Below are 19,393 nucleotides of genomic sequence, written 5' to 3' on the forward strand. Positions count from 1 at the left end.
ATAGTTATACAAAGCAGTAAATATTTTAACTGGTTATTGATAGAAAATTAGAAAGTAGCATCATTAAAATATTATTTAATTTGCCATTTACTTTTTAAATATGTGTTTTCCCTAACATCGTACATAGAAGCATGAATGCCTATTGTATGTAGAACAGGTAATACACTTTCCTCCAGACATGGACACATTTCATTTTTAAGAGATGTGGTTGTCATAATCCATTCTTTCCCTGGATAAATGGGAGTTCTCTCTTTTCTCATTTGGACATTTCTTGTAAAGATTCTCTCTCTTTTTAAACTAGAATTCATTTATGTTACACTTACTGCCTTTACTCTTGTGCGCCAGATCTCTTTAGGTGTTTTTCTATTAAATATAACTTTAGAGGGCACCTGGGTGGCTCAGAGGATTAAGCCTCTGCCTACAGCTCGGGTCATGATCTCAGGGTCCTGGGATTGAGCCCCCAGTCGGGCCTCTGCTTGGCGGGGAGCCTGCTTCCAACTCTCTCTCTCTCTCTGCCTGCCTCTGCCTACTGGTGATCTCTCTCTGTCAAATAAGTAAAAAAATCTTAAAAAAAAAAAAAAAATATATATATATATATATATATATATATATATACACACACACACACCTTTAGAGCTATGGTTAATATCCTTTCTTACAAGGAAAGCACATATGTTTTAAAAATCTGTGTTTGGGTATTTGTTACATATCCAACATATGCCTGCGCTTTGGGGATTGCAGAGTGTGTGGGTTTATGATTATGGATGTTTATTTTTAACAGAGTTAAATATTGTCTACACTGCATTCCTTAATATTTTAAACAGTGTGGTCTTCTAGTTATATCTATAAAGGGAGAGGGATTTTGGTGGTTTGAACATAAGAAAAATATTCTGCATTTTAGAAGTAAGGGTATAAGCAGGAATTTTATTTAAGAATGCCTTTAGGAAAGATGTCCTTGGGACTGCAATATATATGGTTTAGGGTTTTCTAAGTTTTTATGTAGAAAAGTGGACTAAAACATTTTCCATAGCTTTAGAGACCTTAAAGCCAAAAGGATTTTCTAACCAGAAAATACAGTTGATTTGAATTTTCTTTTTAACTTTATGTTTTACATTAAAAATAATTTTTTTTAAGTGAAGTGTAGTTGACACGCTGTTACATTAGTTTTAGGTGTGAGACATAATGATACAACACCCTGCACGTTAGGCTGTGCTCACCACAAGTATGATTCGGTTTTTTATGATAGTGTAAACCATCTGTTCTGGGTTAGTTGTAGTTTTCAGACTCTTCCAATGCTGGGCAGATTTATACTGATTTTTAACTTCTTTTTGTGTTCCCTTGAGAAAAAGGCTTAATTTCTGTTACAAGTAAACACTTCATATGAACTACCATAATTCTGAGGGAAGAGTAGGGGTATCCTTGGCAAACTGGAGGAATTTGAGGATTATTCTTTAGTGGAAAATGCTCAGTGAAATAATAGAATTAAGCTTTTTGGAGGATTAGAATGAACTAGAATATTGATATACAGGTTAATAAGATAATGAGGTGTTTGAGGGTCCCTGATCAGAATTCATTAAATGAATCTTAATATCAGAGACTGTATTGTACCCAGAGCATTTGAGGTTACAAAGTTCAAAAAAGTTAAAAACTTAGGAATTTTCTCCATTTTTCTGAGGTGTTTTCCATGATTCTTACAAGGTGAAAATCTTTTAATTTTTTTTGGAAAGATTTTATTTATTTTTTCATGAAAAACAGACAGAGAGGAAGGCAGAGACAGAGAGGAAGGCAGAGGCAGAGGGAGAAGCAGACTCACGGGACTCAATTCCAGAATTCTGGCATCATGACCTGAGCGGAAGGCAGACTCTTAACCCATTAACTGAGCCACCCAGGCATCCACGTTTTGTTTTAATTTACTGGCTATTATTTCTGCTTTGTCATGCTAGACACTGTAACCATGTAGTTAGCGTGATGCCCAGAATTTAGTAGGTATTCAGCAAGTTTTTTTTTTTTTTTTAAAGATTTTATTTATTTTACTTGACAGAGAGAGAGATCACAAGTAGGCAGAGAGGCAGGCAGAGACAGAGAGGGAAGCAGACTCCCCGCTGAGCAGAGAGTCCAATACGGGCGGGGTTCGATCCCAGGACACTGAGATCATGACCTGAGCCGAAAGCAGCGGCTTAATCCACTGAGCCACCCAGGCGCCCCTGTTTTTGTTTTTCTAATGAATGATCAGGTCGTCAATAATAGAAACTATCTTTTGGTAAATTAAGTGCTCAGTTTTGTTTTTTTTTTTTAAAGATTTTATTTATTTATTTGAGAGAGAGAGACAGTGAGAGAGAGCACGAGCGAGGAGAAGGTCAGAGAGCGAAGCAGACTCCCCATGGAGCTGGGAGCCTGATGCGGGACTCGATCCTGGGACTCCAGGATCACTCCCTGAGCCGAAGGCAGTCGTCCAACCAACTGAGCCACCCAGGCGTCCCTAAGTGCTCAGTTTTGAGGTTCTCTTCCCGTTAATTGATGTGAATTCCACTATGTCTTTTTAGATATATGTGAGGGGAAGAAGGAGCAGTGTAATGCATGTGTGTGTGTGTATGTGTATCTGTCTTATCAAAGAAAGCATGTCTTTTTGTGTGTGTGTGTGTGTGTTTTTAAGATTAGCGTAATGGGGAGAGAACCTTATCAGTGGAGAAAGCATCAACTTAAATCTTCTACATAACTACCTTTTCTATTGTTTTCCTTGCATTTCCTGGTTACCTCCAATAACTGTTCCTCCTTCCTGCTTTTCTTTTTTTTTTAATTTGCCTTTAGCTGAAAATGGTATTTAAGTTGGTGGCTTAGGTTACCTAGGAGAGTTACTCGTTTTTCCTGGGTGTCTCTCAAGTATCTATGGGATATACATTGTAGTTAGCTTCTGTTGGTAAAATAAATAAATGAGTGAATGAATGAAAAATAGATATTGGCATAGGAAATGCAAAAATATCACTAGTGTTAACCCAAGAGAAGTGATACAGAGTTAAGCCCATTGAGCCATTATTGAATGGCTGTTACTGTCTGTTCATCACACTGATGGCCACAGTGTTCACATGTTTCCCCTGGCTGCACAGACAGCTGAACCAATCAAGGATTTCAGGAAGCTAAAAAAGCTGTTAAGTCATTCATCTACTACAGCTCTGGATCTTGATTCAAGATTTTGGCTTTTTAAACTGGCCAAGTATGAGATTTACTATTGACTGTGTAAAGTAAAAGGGGGAAAAAAAATCTGCTCAGTTTCTTTCTGAACTTAGAACCCGGTTTTGCTTCTCTCTGAACTTTTGCATTTTCTGAAACTTGAGAAAAACCATTTGCCTAGCACAGCTGTTAACTTCCTACAATTGAAATGCTTTCCATTCCCTTTTAAATAAGCCCTTCTGAAGCAGAATGTAGGTCACATGTATCATACAGACCAAAAAAGTCTGCTGAGCTGACTCTTGTCATTTGCCCTGGGGTCCGGAATCTTCACATTCCAGGCAGAGCTCCCGTTGTTCCGATTTAGCTGCACGTTGGGATTGGCTAGGCTGCCTACCCTTCTCTCCACCCCTTAACTGTCACTGGGAGAAAGCTCTTGAGCCTGGGATAAAATGTCAGCGCTGTCACCAGGCTCCTGAGTGCAGCTGGCATCATGGGTGTGCTCTAGAGCAACTTCTGTTTGCTCTGAGCCCCCTGCCCTGCCTCCCCTTTCACCATGTTTCCTCTGGCAAGATTTTAAGTACAGCAATTCAAGAAGATTTCTCCTCCTAAACTACAGTATTCTGAAGTGTGTTGCCTCTTGATTGCTGGAAAAGAATCTTAACAATCATTTCAAAAATAACTTACGAACAAACTTACTACAAGTGATGAAAGGAGCATTGAAATTGATTAGCACTAATTTTTCACTGTGCCAAAGTGTGTTGTGTTTTTCAGAGGAAACCGTAAGAGATCTTTTGAGTGTGCCATGCCAGTGGGGAGAATTGAATGTCCCTCATCTCCCTCTTTCCCTAGGGACAGTAATCATGAGTGCCGAGTGTGTGGGGTCACAGAAGTGGGTCTTTCTGCATATGCAAAGCACATTTCTAGCCAGTTGCACAAAGATAATGTGGATGCCCAGGAAAGAGAAGATGATGGAAAGGGAGAAGAAGAGGAAGAAGATTATTTTGACAAGGAACTCATTCAGTTAATAAAACAAAGGAAAGAACAAAGTCGGTAAGTAATGATTTTGATTTTTAAAAAGGCTGTCAGAAATAGGATATAATAGAGAATACATTTTCCATCTCTATACTTTTCAGCCTGTAGCTTTCAGACTTACCTTCATTGCAAAGGGTAGCTTGAGGTTGCTGTCTTATGCATAGAAGGTCAGTGGAATCCTTCCTTGAACTACTGTACTGTTTTTAAAAAAACAAACAGGGGGTAAAAAACAACAACAACTCAGTATTGCCTCTCTATAAAAATTAGCTTTTTGTTGGTTCCAGTTTTTTTTTTAGACACCAGTGAGCTATTTTATTTGGTATCCAAAATTTCTAGTGGAGATGTATTAGTGTAGTATTTCTTATTACATTCATTAGGTAAAAATGTTTTGCCTACTATGAATTAACATGGTGCTTCTACCAAATTTGATTTATCCTTTATAATTTAGTGCTTCAGGAAATATTTATTGAATAAATTTGTATTTTAAGTATTTTACAGTGTCAAGATCAGTGTAAGTTTTCCAGCTTGTACTGTATAATTTGATACCTACATCTATAATTCAGGTATTAGGCTTTTGTCTTTTTGCATTACTGAGTTGTGATCTAAAGAGTTTAATTAACGAAGCAGAAATTTTCAGATTTCTTTTTCTTTTCAGTGAAGGAGAGAGCTGGTTAAGTGGTTGGGTAATTTTTTAAAGTCTTAGAATATAATAAGAAACATTATAAATTCTAAAATCAAATTTTGTTTTTTTAATTTTAAAGATTCTTTTTGAATACTAGTTCTATTTGGTATATACTTCATTTTTAGTTAGAGGTTTAGCATAAAAAGTAGTTTTTCACTGTACATGCTGCAGGTGTTTTTGAATAACTGTATTGAATAAGGAGACGTTCTTAGTCTCAAAATGTCAGCATGGTTCTTAAACCCCTTTAGTTGCTTTAGTCCTTCAAATGACATTGTTACTCCTTTCAGTATAGCTGTACTTTAACTCTTGTTTTAAGGCTGTTGTAAGTCTCTAAGAGACTAACTTTTATTTTTTCCTTACACACTTGTGCCATTATTAGCTTATCTGTTTAGATGACTAAAATTAAGTCAGAAGGTAAAAGAGCTTCTCAGTAAATTAGACATTTATATCATAGTAAATATTCTTTGAATATTCTGATAGCCTTCTTTGGTGATTTATATATGGTCATCTACTTATTTCTGTAGGAAGTTTTTTTTTTCTTTTTTTCCTTCCTGAGGTTTTTGGTGTAGATTGCTTTTTCGGGCTATGGATTTGGCTGCATGCTGTTGTTCCCCTGATCTAGCTAATTCAGGGCCATCTAGGAATTCTACTTTGTGACAGATTTATTGCCCGATTCTCTCATTTCTGGATCCCATAAGTGCAGCCAAGTCAGCCATCCAGTCTCCTTGGATGTCAAAAGTTGTATACTGCTTAGAAGCAAAAGAGAAAAACGATTTGGTCAATGGCGCTACAAAAATCCTGCACGTGTCTGTAATAACGCTTGTCACTTGGGGACTTAGGGTCTCCTGTCTAGAAATGGTTGTGGTTCATAATGTCAGTAGATGTTTGAACTTTGAGGTGAATTAACATTTAGTTCCATCTTGTGAAAAAGGAAGAAATTTCAAATATCCAAAATCTTAGAGACACTAGAAGCTTTTAGAACCAGTTCAAGTTAGTACTGCATTTAAGTCCGATTAAGAGGAGGGAGCCCAACAGCAAAAACTTAGTTTAAGGATTTCCAGTCTCTCTGAGACGCAGCGGAGAAGCATGTAGATGCTAGAGTCAGACTGCCAAGGTCCATGTCTCCACCGTGCTGCTGCCTGGCTGTCTTCCTCTGGGTAAGCTGCTCAGCCTCTCCAGTGCTCGGTTTCCTCATCCAAAAGGTAGGGATAAGGAGAATGGCTTCAGGGCCTTGAAAACTCAGTGAGATTCTCTATATGAAGTGCTTCAGAGGCCTGCCAGTTGGTCGGTCCTCAGTATGTTTTAGCTGCTATTACTCTGTGTTTCGAGCTCTCACCGCACGCTAAGCCCTATGCCAGGCGCACCACGGGCAGTCTGTAGAGGAAAGTGGTTTTACATCTATTCCTGTGATGGTGACTTAGAATTGCCCACGTGTCTGTGGGCTCCATGGCTAACACGAATAGTTGAAACAGCTGCAGCTTTATAAAGCCCTCCAGCTCACTGAGCTCCTTATAGCACTGATTGCGGGCGCTGCTTATTCGGTGTGTGCTATTTTACTCCTGTTTGTGATCTCACTTTCTCAGCTAGGTGGTAAGCCTTTCAGGAATGGGAACTATACATAAGAGTTCTCTTCTGCTCCAAACAGTCATTGGATGTGTGCCTGGTAAAGTGTTTATTAATGAAGGTGATGATGCAAAGTGAGATCTTAGCATTTAAAATAGGTTAAGAAACTGGGTTTTTTTTTTTTTTAAAAGATTTTACTTATTTGTCAGAGAGAGAGGGAGAGAGAGTGAGCACAGGCAGACGAATGGCAGGCAGAGACAGAGGGAGAAGCAGGCTCCCCGCCGAGCAAGGAGCCCGATGTGGGACTCGATCCCAGGACGCTGGGATCATGACCTGAGCCGAAGGCAGCCGCTTAACCAACTGAGCCACCCAGGTGTCCCGAAACTGGGTTTTTGAGAAAGAACCTACAACTAACTGTAAAAATCCACAGTATTAAGAGCAGCTGAACTTAAATTGTATTAATTCTGATAACTAGCTAAAGCCACACATATAATTGTGCTTCTTTTCAGAAAGGGGCATAATGTAAAAACAGTAATTGGATGACAGGGACAAAAGTCCCAGAACCTGCTAAGAAAAATAGGAGCAGGAAAAGGTGGATAGTATAAATGTGTTAGATTTTTAACAATTCTGAGGTGGTAGCAGAAACAAGATACGTTTAATGTCTAAATCAATGGCGAAGAAAAGTTGAGCTGTATTAAAGATAGAAAAGCAACCACTGTTAGAAATAAAAATAGACTCTATTATATATTCTAAGTAACTGAGGAGATAGGTAGTAGGGAAGTTTGATGTGCTCTGCCTCTAAAGGAAGCGTGATCATTTCTTGACATCGCTAATGGAAAACTGTTTCTCTTCCAGACAAGATGAACCTTCTAATAGCAGTCAAGAAATAAACTCTGACGACAGGCGACCCCAATGGAGACGAGAAGACCGAATCCCTTACCAAGACAGAGAGAGCTACAGTCAGCCAGCATGGCACCATCGTGGACCTCCTCAGCGAGACTGGAAGTGGGAGAAAGATGGCTTTAATAATACTAGGAAAAACAACTTTCCACATTCTTTGAGGAATAATGGTGGACCAAGAGGCTGCTCCGGGTGGCATAAGGGTGTTGCAGGAGCCTCCTCAGCTTGGTTTCACAACCATAATAATTCTGGAGGTGGATGGCATCCAAATAGCGGAACGGTAGATTGGAGTCATAATGGTACAGGAAGGAATTCCGGTTGGCATTCTGAAGGAACAGGTGGCTTTTCCAGTTGGCATATGAATAGCAGCAACGGAAACTGGAAATCCAGTGTACGTAGTACAAATAGTTGGAATTACAGTGGCCCCGGAGACAAATTTCCAGCAGGCAGAAACAGAAATCCTAACTGTCAGATGGAAGACCTCGCTATGCTGTGGAACAAGAAATCTAAGTCCAACAAATACAGTCAAGAGAGATATAGTTGGCAGCGGCAAGAAAGTGACAAAGTTGGTACGGCTGCCGCATATAGAGGTCCTTCAGAAGGATTTACAAGTGATAAGTTTCCTTCAGAAGGCTTACTCAACTTCAATTTTGAGCAGCTGGAAAGCAAAACTTCTAAACAAACAGATCCCATAGCTTCCAAAATGGGTGGGAAGAATGGCAGTATAGGGAGGGATAAGCTCCATCGCTGGACTCCTTACCCTTCCCAGAAGACTCTGGAATTACAATCAGGAATGAAGGAAGTCCCTGGTAACAAGGCAGAAGTGATAGAGAAGCCTTTCTTTGACTTCAGCTTCACAATCACAGGGACACCAGAGCCCCAGACTGACGAAACAAAGAATTCCCCAGCGCTGAAAACACAAAAAGAAACACAGAGTGGGTCCCTTACTCACAAGGCCCCTTCTGACTGCGCTGATTCTTACGAGGCAGTGAGGGATTCCCCCATTACAGAAAAGCACGAACAAGAGCCTCACTTAAGTAAGATGCCATCATTAAAATCCGCACTCCTTCCAATTCCAGTCACCAAGTCAGTTCCTCAAAAGCCAGATTTAAAGAATCCCTCAAAAAACACCAAAACAAATTCTTTTTTCCCTGGAGAACACTCCAATCCCTCGAACAAACCCACTATGGAAGACAGTCCTGGATCTTACATAACCAAACTGCGAAGTTCATGTCCTCATGTCTTAAAAGGGAATAAAGGTACGTTCGGCACTCGGAGGGAACCTGACGAAAATTTCAGTGACACGTTACAGAAAGCCGAAGAAGCGCTACAGTGCCATGAGTCATTACAAAACCCACTTCTTGGCACTTCTAAAAGGACCAGGAACTTTGCAAAAGCAAGTAGGAATGTTGAAGAGTCTGAAAAAGGATCTTTGAAGATAGAGTTTCAAGTACACACGCTCGAAGATGAAAGCGATGGGGAGCTCTCTGACACGGAAAAGCATGGATCAAAAATTGGAACCTTGGGCTCTGCCACTACAGAAATGTTATCCTGCAGCTCTCACATCGCTGATGAGAAAGAGGGGGATGACCCAAACGTCAAAACATGCAAAAAACTCTCCACCAATGCAAGTACAGCTCATCCGAAAGAACCTGAGTTGCAAATGGCCTCTGCAGCCAGTCCACCCTCTGGCTTACTACTGGACCTGAAGACGTCTCTAGAAGATGCACAGGTGGATGACCCCATTAAATCTCACGTATCTTACGAAACAGAAGGTTTTGAGAGCGCTAGCTTGGATGCAGAGCTCCAGAAAAATGATCTAGGTCAGTCCTCAGGCTCTCTTCTGCCTGAACTCAGTAAGCTTGGCTTTCCTGCCTCTCTCCAGAGAGATCTAACCCGGCACATTAGTTTGAAGAGCAAAACTGGAGCACACCTGCCCGAGCCAAATCTCAATAGTGCTCGCCGCATTCGCAACATCAGTGGTCATCGAAAGGGTGAGACGGAGAAGGAATCTGGGCTCAAGCCCACCCTTCGACAGATTCTCAATGCATCTCGGAGAAATGTCAACTGGGAACAGGTCATCCAGCAAGTAACCAAGAAGAAGCAAGAGCTTGGCAAAGGCTTGCCCAGGTGTGTACCTCTTTTTAGTATCCCGTTTCTCTTTCTTTTAAACTCACCCTTTGACCCTGGTCAAGGGAATTCTACTTACTAATTAAATGTTTGTAAGAAATACATGCTGTACATGCCTGGTTGGAGTATCAAAGAGCAACTGCTACTCATAACAATAGAAATAGAGTGTTTCCTGCCAGGGGGTTCAGGTCGCAAAGAAGCACATTAGCCTCTAAGGAATGAGATGGGGATGTACAAAAACTGATCAGAAATCCATCACTTTAGCTACAGGGGCCAGAGAGTGACAGCATGAGAGAGTGTATTTGTGGATCCATATCTACCTCTCTCTCTTTTTTTTTTTTTTTTAAGATTTTATTTATTTGACAGAGAGATCACAAGTAGGCAGAGAGGCAGGCAGAGAGAGAGGGGGAAGCAGGCTCTCCACGGAGCAGAGAGCCTGATGCGGGGCTCAATCCCAGGATCCTGGGATCATGACCTGAGCCTAAGGCAGACCTTTAACCCACTGAGCCACCCAGGCGCCCCTCTACCTCTCACTCTTAATGAGCGGTGTTTTTAAGTGTCACTATCTTGTTACCTATAAGCAGTTACCCTTCTGTATATACTCTGGGCGTTGTATTTGTGATCACAAAATACTTGCTCTTAAGTACTTGTGTGGTATTCTGGCTGTTCCTCTTAGGTGGACGAGCTAGACTTTTCTGAACGGTAAAGCAGCATTCAACATAGGTTTGCTGTGTGAAAATCGGCCCACTGTGTTATAATTATACAGCCCTTCAGACTTCAATTTTTATCCCTGTTGAAATAGCATATTTATTGTGCACCCTTTTCCATCACTCGAATATTGAGATTTTAAAGTTCTTGTTTTTAGCCTAGTGCCTGGCACTCGTGAATGCTCAATAAATATTTTTGTTTGTTTGGCTTGGACTTATGGGCTGTTTAAAAATTTATTGTTGTTGGTTCAGAAAAACTCCAAACTAATAAAACTCCGAATTTTTACTTCCTCAAATGTATTCTCATAACTGGGCACGAATCTCCAATTTAGTACTGGTTACATGGTAGTACTTACGGATGGTTATTTACTTTGTGTCTGGAACACTTAACTAGACTGTGAGCTTCTTGAGGGCAGAAACCATCTTATGAATATTTGTAATCTCATTAAGTGGTTCCCCCTCTCCCCTAACCATGTGTGATTTGTGGGGCTTTTTCTTTGTTTTTTTTTTTTCTGAAGGTTTGGCATAGAAATGGTGCCCTTAGTTCAAAATGAACAAGAGGTCTTGGATTTGGATGGGGAGCCTGATCTGTCCAATCTAGAAGGATTCCAGTGGGAAGGCATTTCCATTTCTTCATCTCCTGGCCTGGCCAGGAAGCGAAGCCTCTCTGAGAGCAGCGTGATCATGGACAGAGCTCCTTCTGTGTATAGCTTCTTCAGTGAGGAAGGTACAGGTAAAGAAAATGAGCCCCAGCAGATTTTTTCACCTAGTAACTCATTGAGAGCTTCCCAGAGTCAGACAACAAACATGGGCCTTAAGCAGGAAGTGACACCTGTGGCTGCCTCGCTCAGAACAGGTGAAAGGGCTGACAATGTCGCGAGTCCTAGGCGACATAGTGCGCAGCTGTCTTCTGACCGGATGATATCTTTGATGCACTTGGCCAAAGACCTGAACAGCCAGGAGAGTTCTACGCCATCTTCAGAGAACCAGAATACCCAGGAGAGTAATGGAGAAGGAAACTCGTTATCATCAAATACATCCTCAGCCCTCGGAATCTCCAGTTTGGCAGACGCAGCCACAGACAGTAGCTGTACCTCTGGGGCCGAACAGAACGACGGCCAGAGTGTGCGGAAGAAGCGAAGAGCCACTGGCGTGAGTATGATTGCCCATGCTGGTTGTAGGGCATTTCATGGGGTGACTTAGCCGTTATAGGAAAGATTTATCTGTTTAATTTTCTCTGGGTAGCTGGGCTCCCTCTGCTTCCTGCTCTGACATAGGTTTGTGAGGCTCCTACTTTCATGTTCTTACCCTGTTTGTGTCTTTCACTGAGTAATTCTACTTAGTGAGATGTCATCAAATATGAATGTACAGTACTAGGAAAATATGAAGTCATCTCTAAAATTAGTCTCCAAACCGGTGATTCTTTGTATCACCTAAGGAGTAAGCCACGTCTTCAGCTGTAACTCTGTTTTCACCATGCATTCTGAACTGCTGCTCAAGAAAGGCACTCTAGTGTTGCATTTGTAGGCCGTGAGTGCTTGTTAGACCCAGGACTGTCGGGCTCAACGCTAAGGTAGTTTTCATACTACTAGAGTGTGTCCATGTGAACAGAGTCTTAGAAATATTTTTGGTCTCTGTTACTCAGTGTTTTGTACCTCACATACCCAGCTTGGCCCTTTCAGAAGCCATTCCTTAACTGACACCACTTCTCTTCTGTCATCTCTGTCGCTAATACGGCCTAACCCTTTCAGGAACCCTTTCTGAAAAGAAGAAAGTTATTGGTAGTGATATAGTCTGGAATGTGACACTGGAAGAAAATGGGCTATGTCCTTTATTTTTTATTTATTTTTATTTTAAAATTTTATTTGTGTTTTTTTCACCTTCCATTTTTTTATGTTTGCATTTTTTTCCATTTTCAAATTTAAATTTGGTTAATTAATGTGTAATATATTACTGGTTTCAGAGGTAGAGGTCAGTGATTCATTGGTCTTACATAATACCCAGTGCTCATTACATCACATGCCCTCCTTAATTAAGGGGCTGAGGTAGTAAAGCACAGTAGTTAAGGGCTTGGCTTGTAGACCTGGGTTCAAATCCCACTTTGCTTTGCTCCTTTGAGTTGAACACTGTAGTGATATTGTTGAATGAAAGTTTGTACTGTAACGAAGCTCATATCTAGGGGCTTGTCATGTAGACTGTGTAGCTTTTTGTTGTAAAGATTCTGTTGTGAAGATTTCCTAGTAAAGTAGGAACTGCCACAGGGAAATGAGGTATATGCATTATTGGCTTTGTCCATACTTCTAACTATACCTTGTTTTACCAATGTGAAATGCTTTGCCTTAGCCCCAGTGCTTCACCACCTCTAGGATGCTAGGAAGGTGCTTGATCTCAGGTTCTGTTCTGGGGTTTTTTTATTTGTTTGTTTGTTTTTAAAATTTTAATTGATTTGGGGTACCTGGGTAGCTCAGTGAGTTAAAGCCTCTACCTTCGGCTCAGGTCATGGTCTCAGGGTCCTGGGATCGAGCCCCACATCGGGCTCTCTGCTCAGTGGGGAGCCTGCTTCTCCCTCTCTCTGCCTGCATCTCTGTCTACTTGTGATCTCTCTCTCTGTCAAATAAATAAATAAAATATTTTTTAAAAAAGATTAAAAAAAGATTCTAATTGATTTAAAGGAGGGAGGGAGGGGGAAAGAGCTCAAGCTTGCGCACAAGCAGGAGGGACAGAAGGAGAGGGAGAGAGAATGCCCAGGCAGGCTCCATGCTCAGCACAGAGCCTGATGCAGGACTCAGTCTCACAACACCGAGATCATGACCTGAGCTGAAACTTGGAATTGGACGCCTAACCAACTGTGCCACCCAGGTGCCTGTTTTATTTAGTTTTTAAATCATGTACATTCAGCTAATATTTGAGTTCAGACCTTGTGCATGAGATTCCTAGTGTCCTGTTAGAGATGGTAGCAATAATGAAGAATATTGTATAATGGTCTTAGAATTGATTGTTTTTTTCCCTTCCTGGGTAATGGCCTGTACACATTTAATATTACTCAGTTTTCTTTCTCTTCTTAGGATGGATCTTCTCCCGAACTCCCAAGTCTTGAAAGAAAAAACAAAAGAAGGAAAATCAAAGGAAAGAAAGGTATAGTGTGAAATATTCTGACAGAAATTGTTCTTATAGCAATTCAGCCTTTTTACACCTTGACACAGAGTATAGCTTGTGGTTATCAAACACTTATCCCCCATTTATTATTATTTTTTGACATTTTTGTTGTCCTGCTTAAGGGCATAGGAAAGTTTGATTTTCTACCATATCCAGTTACAGCTATAGGAGAAATATTTGATGCCACATAGACCCATAAGCTAATTGAGTTCAGTATAAAGTCAGAAAGTCTCATTGGTCTTTTTCAGTGATGGTGAGGAATAGACCATTTAGTAAAGATACTGTCTTCTTTTGGTAGTTTATAGCCATTTCTCTCAATTTCCATTTCTGAGATATCTTTGTTGCTTCTCTTACTTGAATTGAGGGAAGTTGTTAGAGTCGCTCTCTCATGATATACTTCTATGGTACTTGCTTTTCCTAACTCTGAACCCTTTCTGGTGTAAGGGCTAGTGTGGAAAGTAATTGGATGAACCTTGGGTGGTTGGATGTGATGGATAAGGTAGGATTCGAGCATGACCCCAATTTCTGGCTGAGACATCTTTGGGGATGTTGGTATCATTTGTAGAGCTAGGAAAGTCCATGAGAGGAACAAGTTGAGGGTAGAGGAAGATGACAAGTTCCCTTTTGAATTCTTTGAGTGAAAGGATCTTACAGACACCTCAGTAAAGATATCAAGGAATTAGTTGGGTGTGTGCATCTGGAGTTTAGGGTAGAGGTCTTGATTTCCTGAACGGGAAAAAGACAAACATTAAGATGACAAATACATACAGTGGTAGGACAGTTTACTTAAAGTAATTTAAATGTACTATTTTTTTTTTAAAGATTTTATTTATTTATTTGACAGAGAGATTACAAGTAGGCAGAGAGGCAGGCAGAGAGAGAGGAGGAAGCAGGCTCCCTGCTGAGCAGAGAGCCCGATGCGGGACTCGATCCCAGGACCCTGAGATCATGACCTGAGCGGAAGGCAGCGGCTTAATCCACTGAGCCACCCAGGCGCCCTAAATGTACTATTTTGAAGCTATATTTTCTTCAGGACATTTTCTCTAATAAAGCGAACTATTTTATGTTAGCTAAGAGACGAGAAAAGAATTGGCAAGAGAGTGGAAGCCATTCACATCTGGAGTCTAACCTAAGCAAAAACCATAGGGAAGAGGGTGGTAGATAAAGAAAAAATGGGAAATGAAAGGTACAACAGTTGTTTTGCCTGGGGCAAAGATTTCACTTGGGAGGGAAGTGGTGGAGGACGGTGATAAGGTAAGATGGTACTATGTCTCGGCACACTTGAACCTATGAGCTACCTCCGTCTTACCACTTCTCACTTTTGGGTTGGCTCTGACATCAGTCTTGACTGTGTGACTTGTGAGATTGGATGAGTCTCCAGTGACCTATTGGAGAGAAAAGAAAAGTTTCTCCTAGAGAACTGCTGTAGTTCTACCCTCTGAGGAGCTGCCTTACTAAGAAGAAATCTCCAGTATTAAACTGAGCCTTATGGTTTCTCTTGGCAGAACGTTCTCAGGTTGACCAGCTGCTGAATATTTCTTTAAGGGAGGAAGAACTGAGCAGATCACTGCAGTGCATGGATAACAACCTTCTGCAAGCCCGGGCAGCCCTGCAGGCGGCATATGTTGAAGTTCAGAGGCTTCTGATGCTCAAGCAGCAGGTAACAGCTGATGGAACATTTAATGAGAACAGATCATCTCTAAAGTTGGATTTCAAAATGCTTAAACAGTTACTTTATTTTTAGATAACTATGGAGATGAGTGCGCTGAGGACCCATAGAATACAGATTCTGCAGGGATTACAAGGTATTTGGAGAGCATCTGATGGATTGGATCCTCTGTAGCTTATTTCTTCGTTGTCTATACAGGGGTATTGAAGTAGTCATGGAAAGGTCGTATATTTTCTCTCCTGTCTCCTTGATTTTGGGGTGATTGTATACCCCAAAAATGCTTAGCAGTGGGGGCAGTATGTTGCAGAAAGAGCCTTGGGTTAGGAATCAAAAGACCTTGGTTCAGATCTTGGCTCTTCTCTTAGTAACTATATGACTTTGGGTAAGTCACTTAAAATTTAAAAATGCAATACTAATGCCTGATCTGCCTGTGTCCTTGTTGGTCGTATAGATTTTATGACAACATATTTCGAGAATTATCAGGGACTTCAGAATTCTCTTGTAATGTTTAGAAATACAAATTGGCTCTGAAATGAGTGATTTTTCAGAAAACATTTTTGCATTTGTATGTATGTTTGTTTCCCGTTCTAGAAACATATGAACCTTCCGAGCGCCCAGACCAGGTTCCTTATAGCCTTCCACGAGAGCAAAGGAACAGTAGATCTCAGACATCTGCTGATGCCACACTGCTGCCTACTCCCTTTTTCCCAGTTTTTCTGGAGCCTCCATCTTCCCACATGTCTCCGTCGTCCACTGGAGTCCCTCTCCAAGTAACTACATCTCCTCCTTTCCAAGCCCATGGCAGTGTGCCTGCTCCAGACTCCTCAATTCAGATTAAACAAGAACCCATGTCTCCTGAACACGACGAGGGTGTGAATGCTGTGTCACAAGGCTCTGCTGGCAATGTGTCCAAGGAATTACCACAAGCTAATAGTATGTAAGCTTTTCTGTGGGTTAAGGGCAACCTGGAAGTGGGTCTAGGGCAGTTTTAGGTCAGTGATGTAGTCATATTTGCCCCATTAAAACGGAAGTTGCTAGAATTAATTTTTCTTGATTTCCTTCATTTAGGGAGGATTGCCTATTTATTTTTGAGAGAGAGAGAGAGAGAGAGTGCGCTTGTGGTGGGGGAGGCGCAGAGGGACTTTTTTTTTTTTTTAAGATTTTATTTATTTATTTGACAGAGAGATCACAAGATCACAAGTAGGCAGAAAGGCAGGCAGAGAGAGAGGGACGAAGCAGGCTCCCTGCTGAGCAGAGAGCCCCATGCGGGGCTTGATCCTAGGACCCTGGGATCATGACCTGAGCCGAAGGCAGAGGCTTTAACCCACTGAACCACCCAGGTGCCCCAAGGAGAGAGAGAGAGAATCTTAAACAGGCTCCATGTCCAGTGCAGAGTCTCACTCGGGGGTTGAGCTCATAACTGTGAGATCAGTACCTGAGCTGAAATCAAGAGTCTGTCACTCAACTGACTGAGCTACCAGGTGTTTCTACGACGATTATTTAAACATCAGTAATTTTTCCTCAATATCTCTTAATCTGGGATTACTAAACTTACTTTGCATTAGTACTTAAAAAGTTCCATAATGGGGATTGGTGCAGAATTATTTTTTTCGTGAGATGAATGGAGTTGAAGTTACTCAGTCAACTTCCTAGATAAGCTATATCCTCTGAATTTCTTAGCACTTATCTTTACCATTTAAAGGCAAGGCAGGTTTAATATAAGACTAAGAGACAGGTGCTCATGAGGAAAGGCAGAGGACACTGGAGTTGGAATCATGAACAGGAACTTGAGTGGTTTTGAGAAATAGCCAGTTTTTACTCTTTTCATAAACTACACCTGCCTGGTCACCATTTGAGAACAACTTCTAAGCTATTTTTTCTTTTTCTTTTTTTTTTTTCTTAAAGATTTTATTTATTTGACAGAGAGAGAGAGAGAAATCACAAGTAGGCACAGAAGCAGGCAGAGAGAGAGAGGGGAGGAAGTAGGCTCCCCGTGGAGCAGAGAGCCCGATGCGGGGCTCGATCCCAGGACCCCGGGATCATGACCTGAGCCGAAGGCAGAGGCTTTAACCCACTGAGCCACCCAGGTGCCCCTATTTTTAATGTTACCTGAAGTTTGTGTAATTGTAATGGTGCTATATTGACAGTTCAAAAATAAACTGGCACTGTGTGATCTGTACAGAAAAAGTCTGAAGAATTACCCTAGATTTTGCTACCTGTTTTAACACTAATCTAGATATCTATCTTGAATGTATATTATCTTTCATCTGGAATTTTGTTGCCGTTGTGTGAGTAGTATTCAATATTTTTTTAAAAAAATTGGCAAAGAAGTATTATAGTGACTTTTTAAGCCAAGATTTTTTAAAATGTCTTTTATTAGATTTCTTCCTCTGCAAAATAATTTAAGTTCACTCTAAAAAAGATCGAAGACTGGGCACCTGGGTGTCTCAGATGGTTCAGCATCTGCCTTCAGCTTAGGCCATGGTCCCAGGTCCTAGGATCGAGTCCCGCATTGGGCTCCCTGTTCCAGAGGAAGCCTGTTTCTCCCTCTACCTCTCTGTCTTTCTTTGTCTCTCATGAATAAATAAATATATTCTTAAAAAAAACAAAAGATGTAAGAATAAAAATTAGGTGTTATTTTGTTATATATTTTTCAGTCCTAAATTATAAATTGTGTGTTTATCCATAGACTTTATACAAAAGGAAAATCATAGTCTGTTATAACCTTTTTTCTACTTGATTTCTCATGATCATTTTCCTGTGTCATAAAAATAATTCATCTGAAATACTTTAATTTTGTTAGTTGAATAATACTTGAGGAGTTGCATAATATGGATACAGTTATTTATAATCTTTGAATATTTGCTTTTTATCCCTTTTTTTTTAGTATTCTTTATAACACTACATTGTATATGTCTTTGAGTATGTCTGTGATTATTTTATCAGTTTAAATTCCTCCACATGAAATAACTAAGTCAAAGAAAATAGACATTTTTATGTCAGCGGACTTTTTAACTACTGTTATGTAGCCACACTGGCTGATGTACTGGTAAAATAGCATTGTGAAATCATCTGAGAAATTAAGGCTAGCCGAGTAGACATTTAAATGTCTACCAAGAATAAAACATGACGTTAAATATGTGAACGTGTCAAACAAGAAAGAAAAGAGATTGGTAGAAACAGTCTGTGCTCATAAAGAGTTGGTTTTTTTTTTTCCATGAAGAGTTTTTGTGTGGTATAATACATGCATGTTAATTGTGAGATCAGCGCAGGGCCAAGTGTAGTAAGTGCTATCATAGAAGTTTCTGTAGGTTATGGGAAGCTGAGGGGTGAGATAACTGCTTTAACAATTGTAGCTTTGTTCACATATCACTGAAAGGACATTATTTGGTAGAGATTCAATCGTTGATAAATAATGGCAGTTTATAAAGATAAACAGCAGACACAAAAGAAGATGCAATAATTTTTTTTTCCTTCTCAATTCAGGCGAAAACAGTGACAGTTGTTCAGTCTATCCAGTCATCACTGCAACATTGTCCTTGTCAGAGGTCACAGAAAGTTTCCATGAGCCCAGCCAAGAACTGAAGTTTTCCACGGAGCAAGGAAATACCAGGAACAGAGGAAATGTGCCCTCTCCCCAACCAACTGATCTTCCAGGCATTAATAAAGAAGATGAAGAGCCAGTCAAAGGCAACAGCGGGTCTGAGGCCTGTACCAGTTCTTTTCCAAGATTGTCGTTTGTTTCTGAAACCCCTGTAGAAAGGGAGCCCCACTCTCCAGCTGACCAGCCTGAGCAACAGGCAGAGTCTACCTTGACATCGGCTGAAACTCGGGGAAACAAGAAAAAGAAGAAACTTAGGAAGAAGAAAACACTTCGGGCTGCTCATGTTCCTGAGAACAGTGACACTGAGCAGGATGTATTTACTGCTAAACCTGTAAGGAAAGTAAAGACCGGAAAGTCAACTAAAGGGGGGAAGGTGACAACCTCCACCTGGGAAGATAGCAGAACTGGCCCAGAACAAGAGAGTGTCAGGGATGAACCAGATAGTGACTCGTCTCTGGAAGTCCTAGAGATTCCTAACCCTCAGTTGGAAGTAGTGGCCATCGATTCTTCTGAATCTGGAGAAGAGAAACCAGACAGCCCATCTAAAAAGGATATTTGGAACTCCACAGAGCAAAACTCCTTAGAAACGTCTCGTTCTGGCTGTGATGAAGTTAGCTCTACCAGTGAGATTGGCACTCGTTATAAAGATGGTATCCCTGTAAGGTGAGGATGTTGTGCCGGTCCGGTCAGAACAGCTTTTACCCTTATTCGTTTCTTAAAAGATAGAACTTTTGATTATGAATCACTGTTTAAATGAATCAGATGAAAAGGAAATCAATAGA

At 40.7% G+C, this 19,393-nt stretch overlaps 1 protein-coding gene across 1 annotated transcript in view; it reads left to right on the forward strand.

Annotated features, from left to right (window-relative positions):
• ZNF106 (zinc finger protein 106) overlaps nucleotides 1–19,393 on the forward strand; it is a 71,735-nt gene that overhangs the window by 33,482 nt on the left and 18,860 nt on the right. The window contains exons 4-11 of the mRNA XM_044231681.1: nucleotides 4,018–4,218; nucleotides 7,301–9,475; nucleotides 10,701–11,334; nucleotides 13,248–13,317; nucleotides 14,844–14,998; nucleotides 15,083–15,143; nucleotides 15,599–15,940; nucleotides 18,494–19,274. Coding sequence (XP_044087616.1) covers nucleotides 4,018–4,218; nucleotides 7,301–9,475; nucleotides 10,701–11,334; nucleotides 13,248–13,317; nucleotides 14,844–14,998; nucleotides 15,083–15,143; nucleotides 15,599–15,940; nucleotides 18,494–19,274 — 4,419 coding nt within the window. The remainder of the gene's footprint in view (nucleotides 1–4,017; nucleotides 4,219–7,300; nucleotides 9,476–10,700; nucleotides 11,335–13,247; nucleotides 13,318–14,843; nucleotides 14,999–15,082; nucleotides 15,144–15,598; nucleotides 15,941–18,493; nucleotides 19,275–19,393) is intronic.

Source organism: Neovison vison, chromosome 13 (genome assembly GCF_020171115.1).
Source record: "Neovison vison isolate M4711 chromosome 13, ASM_NN_V1, whole genome shotgun sequence".
In the NCBI taxonomy this organism is placed as follows: domain Eukaryota; kingdom Metazoa; phylum Chordata; class Mammalia; order Carnivora; family Mustelidae; genus Neogale; species Neogale vison.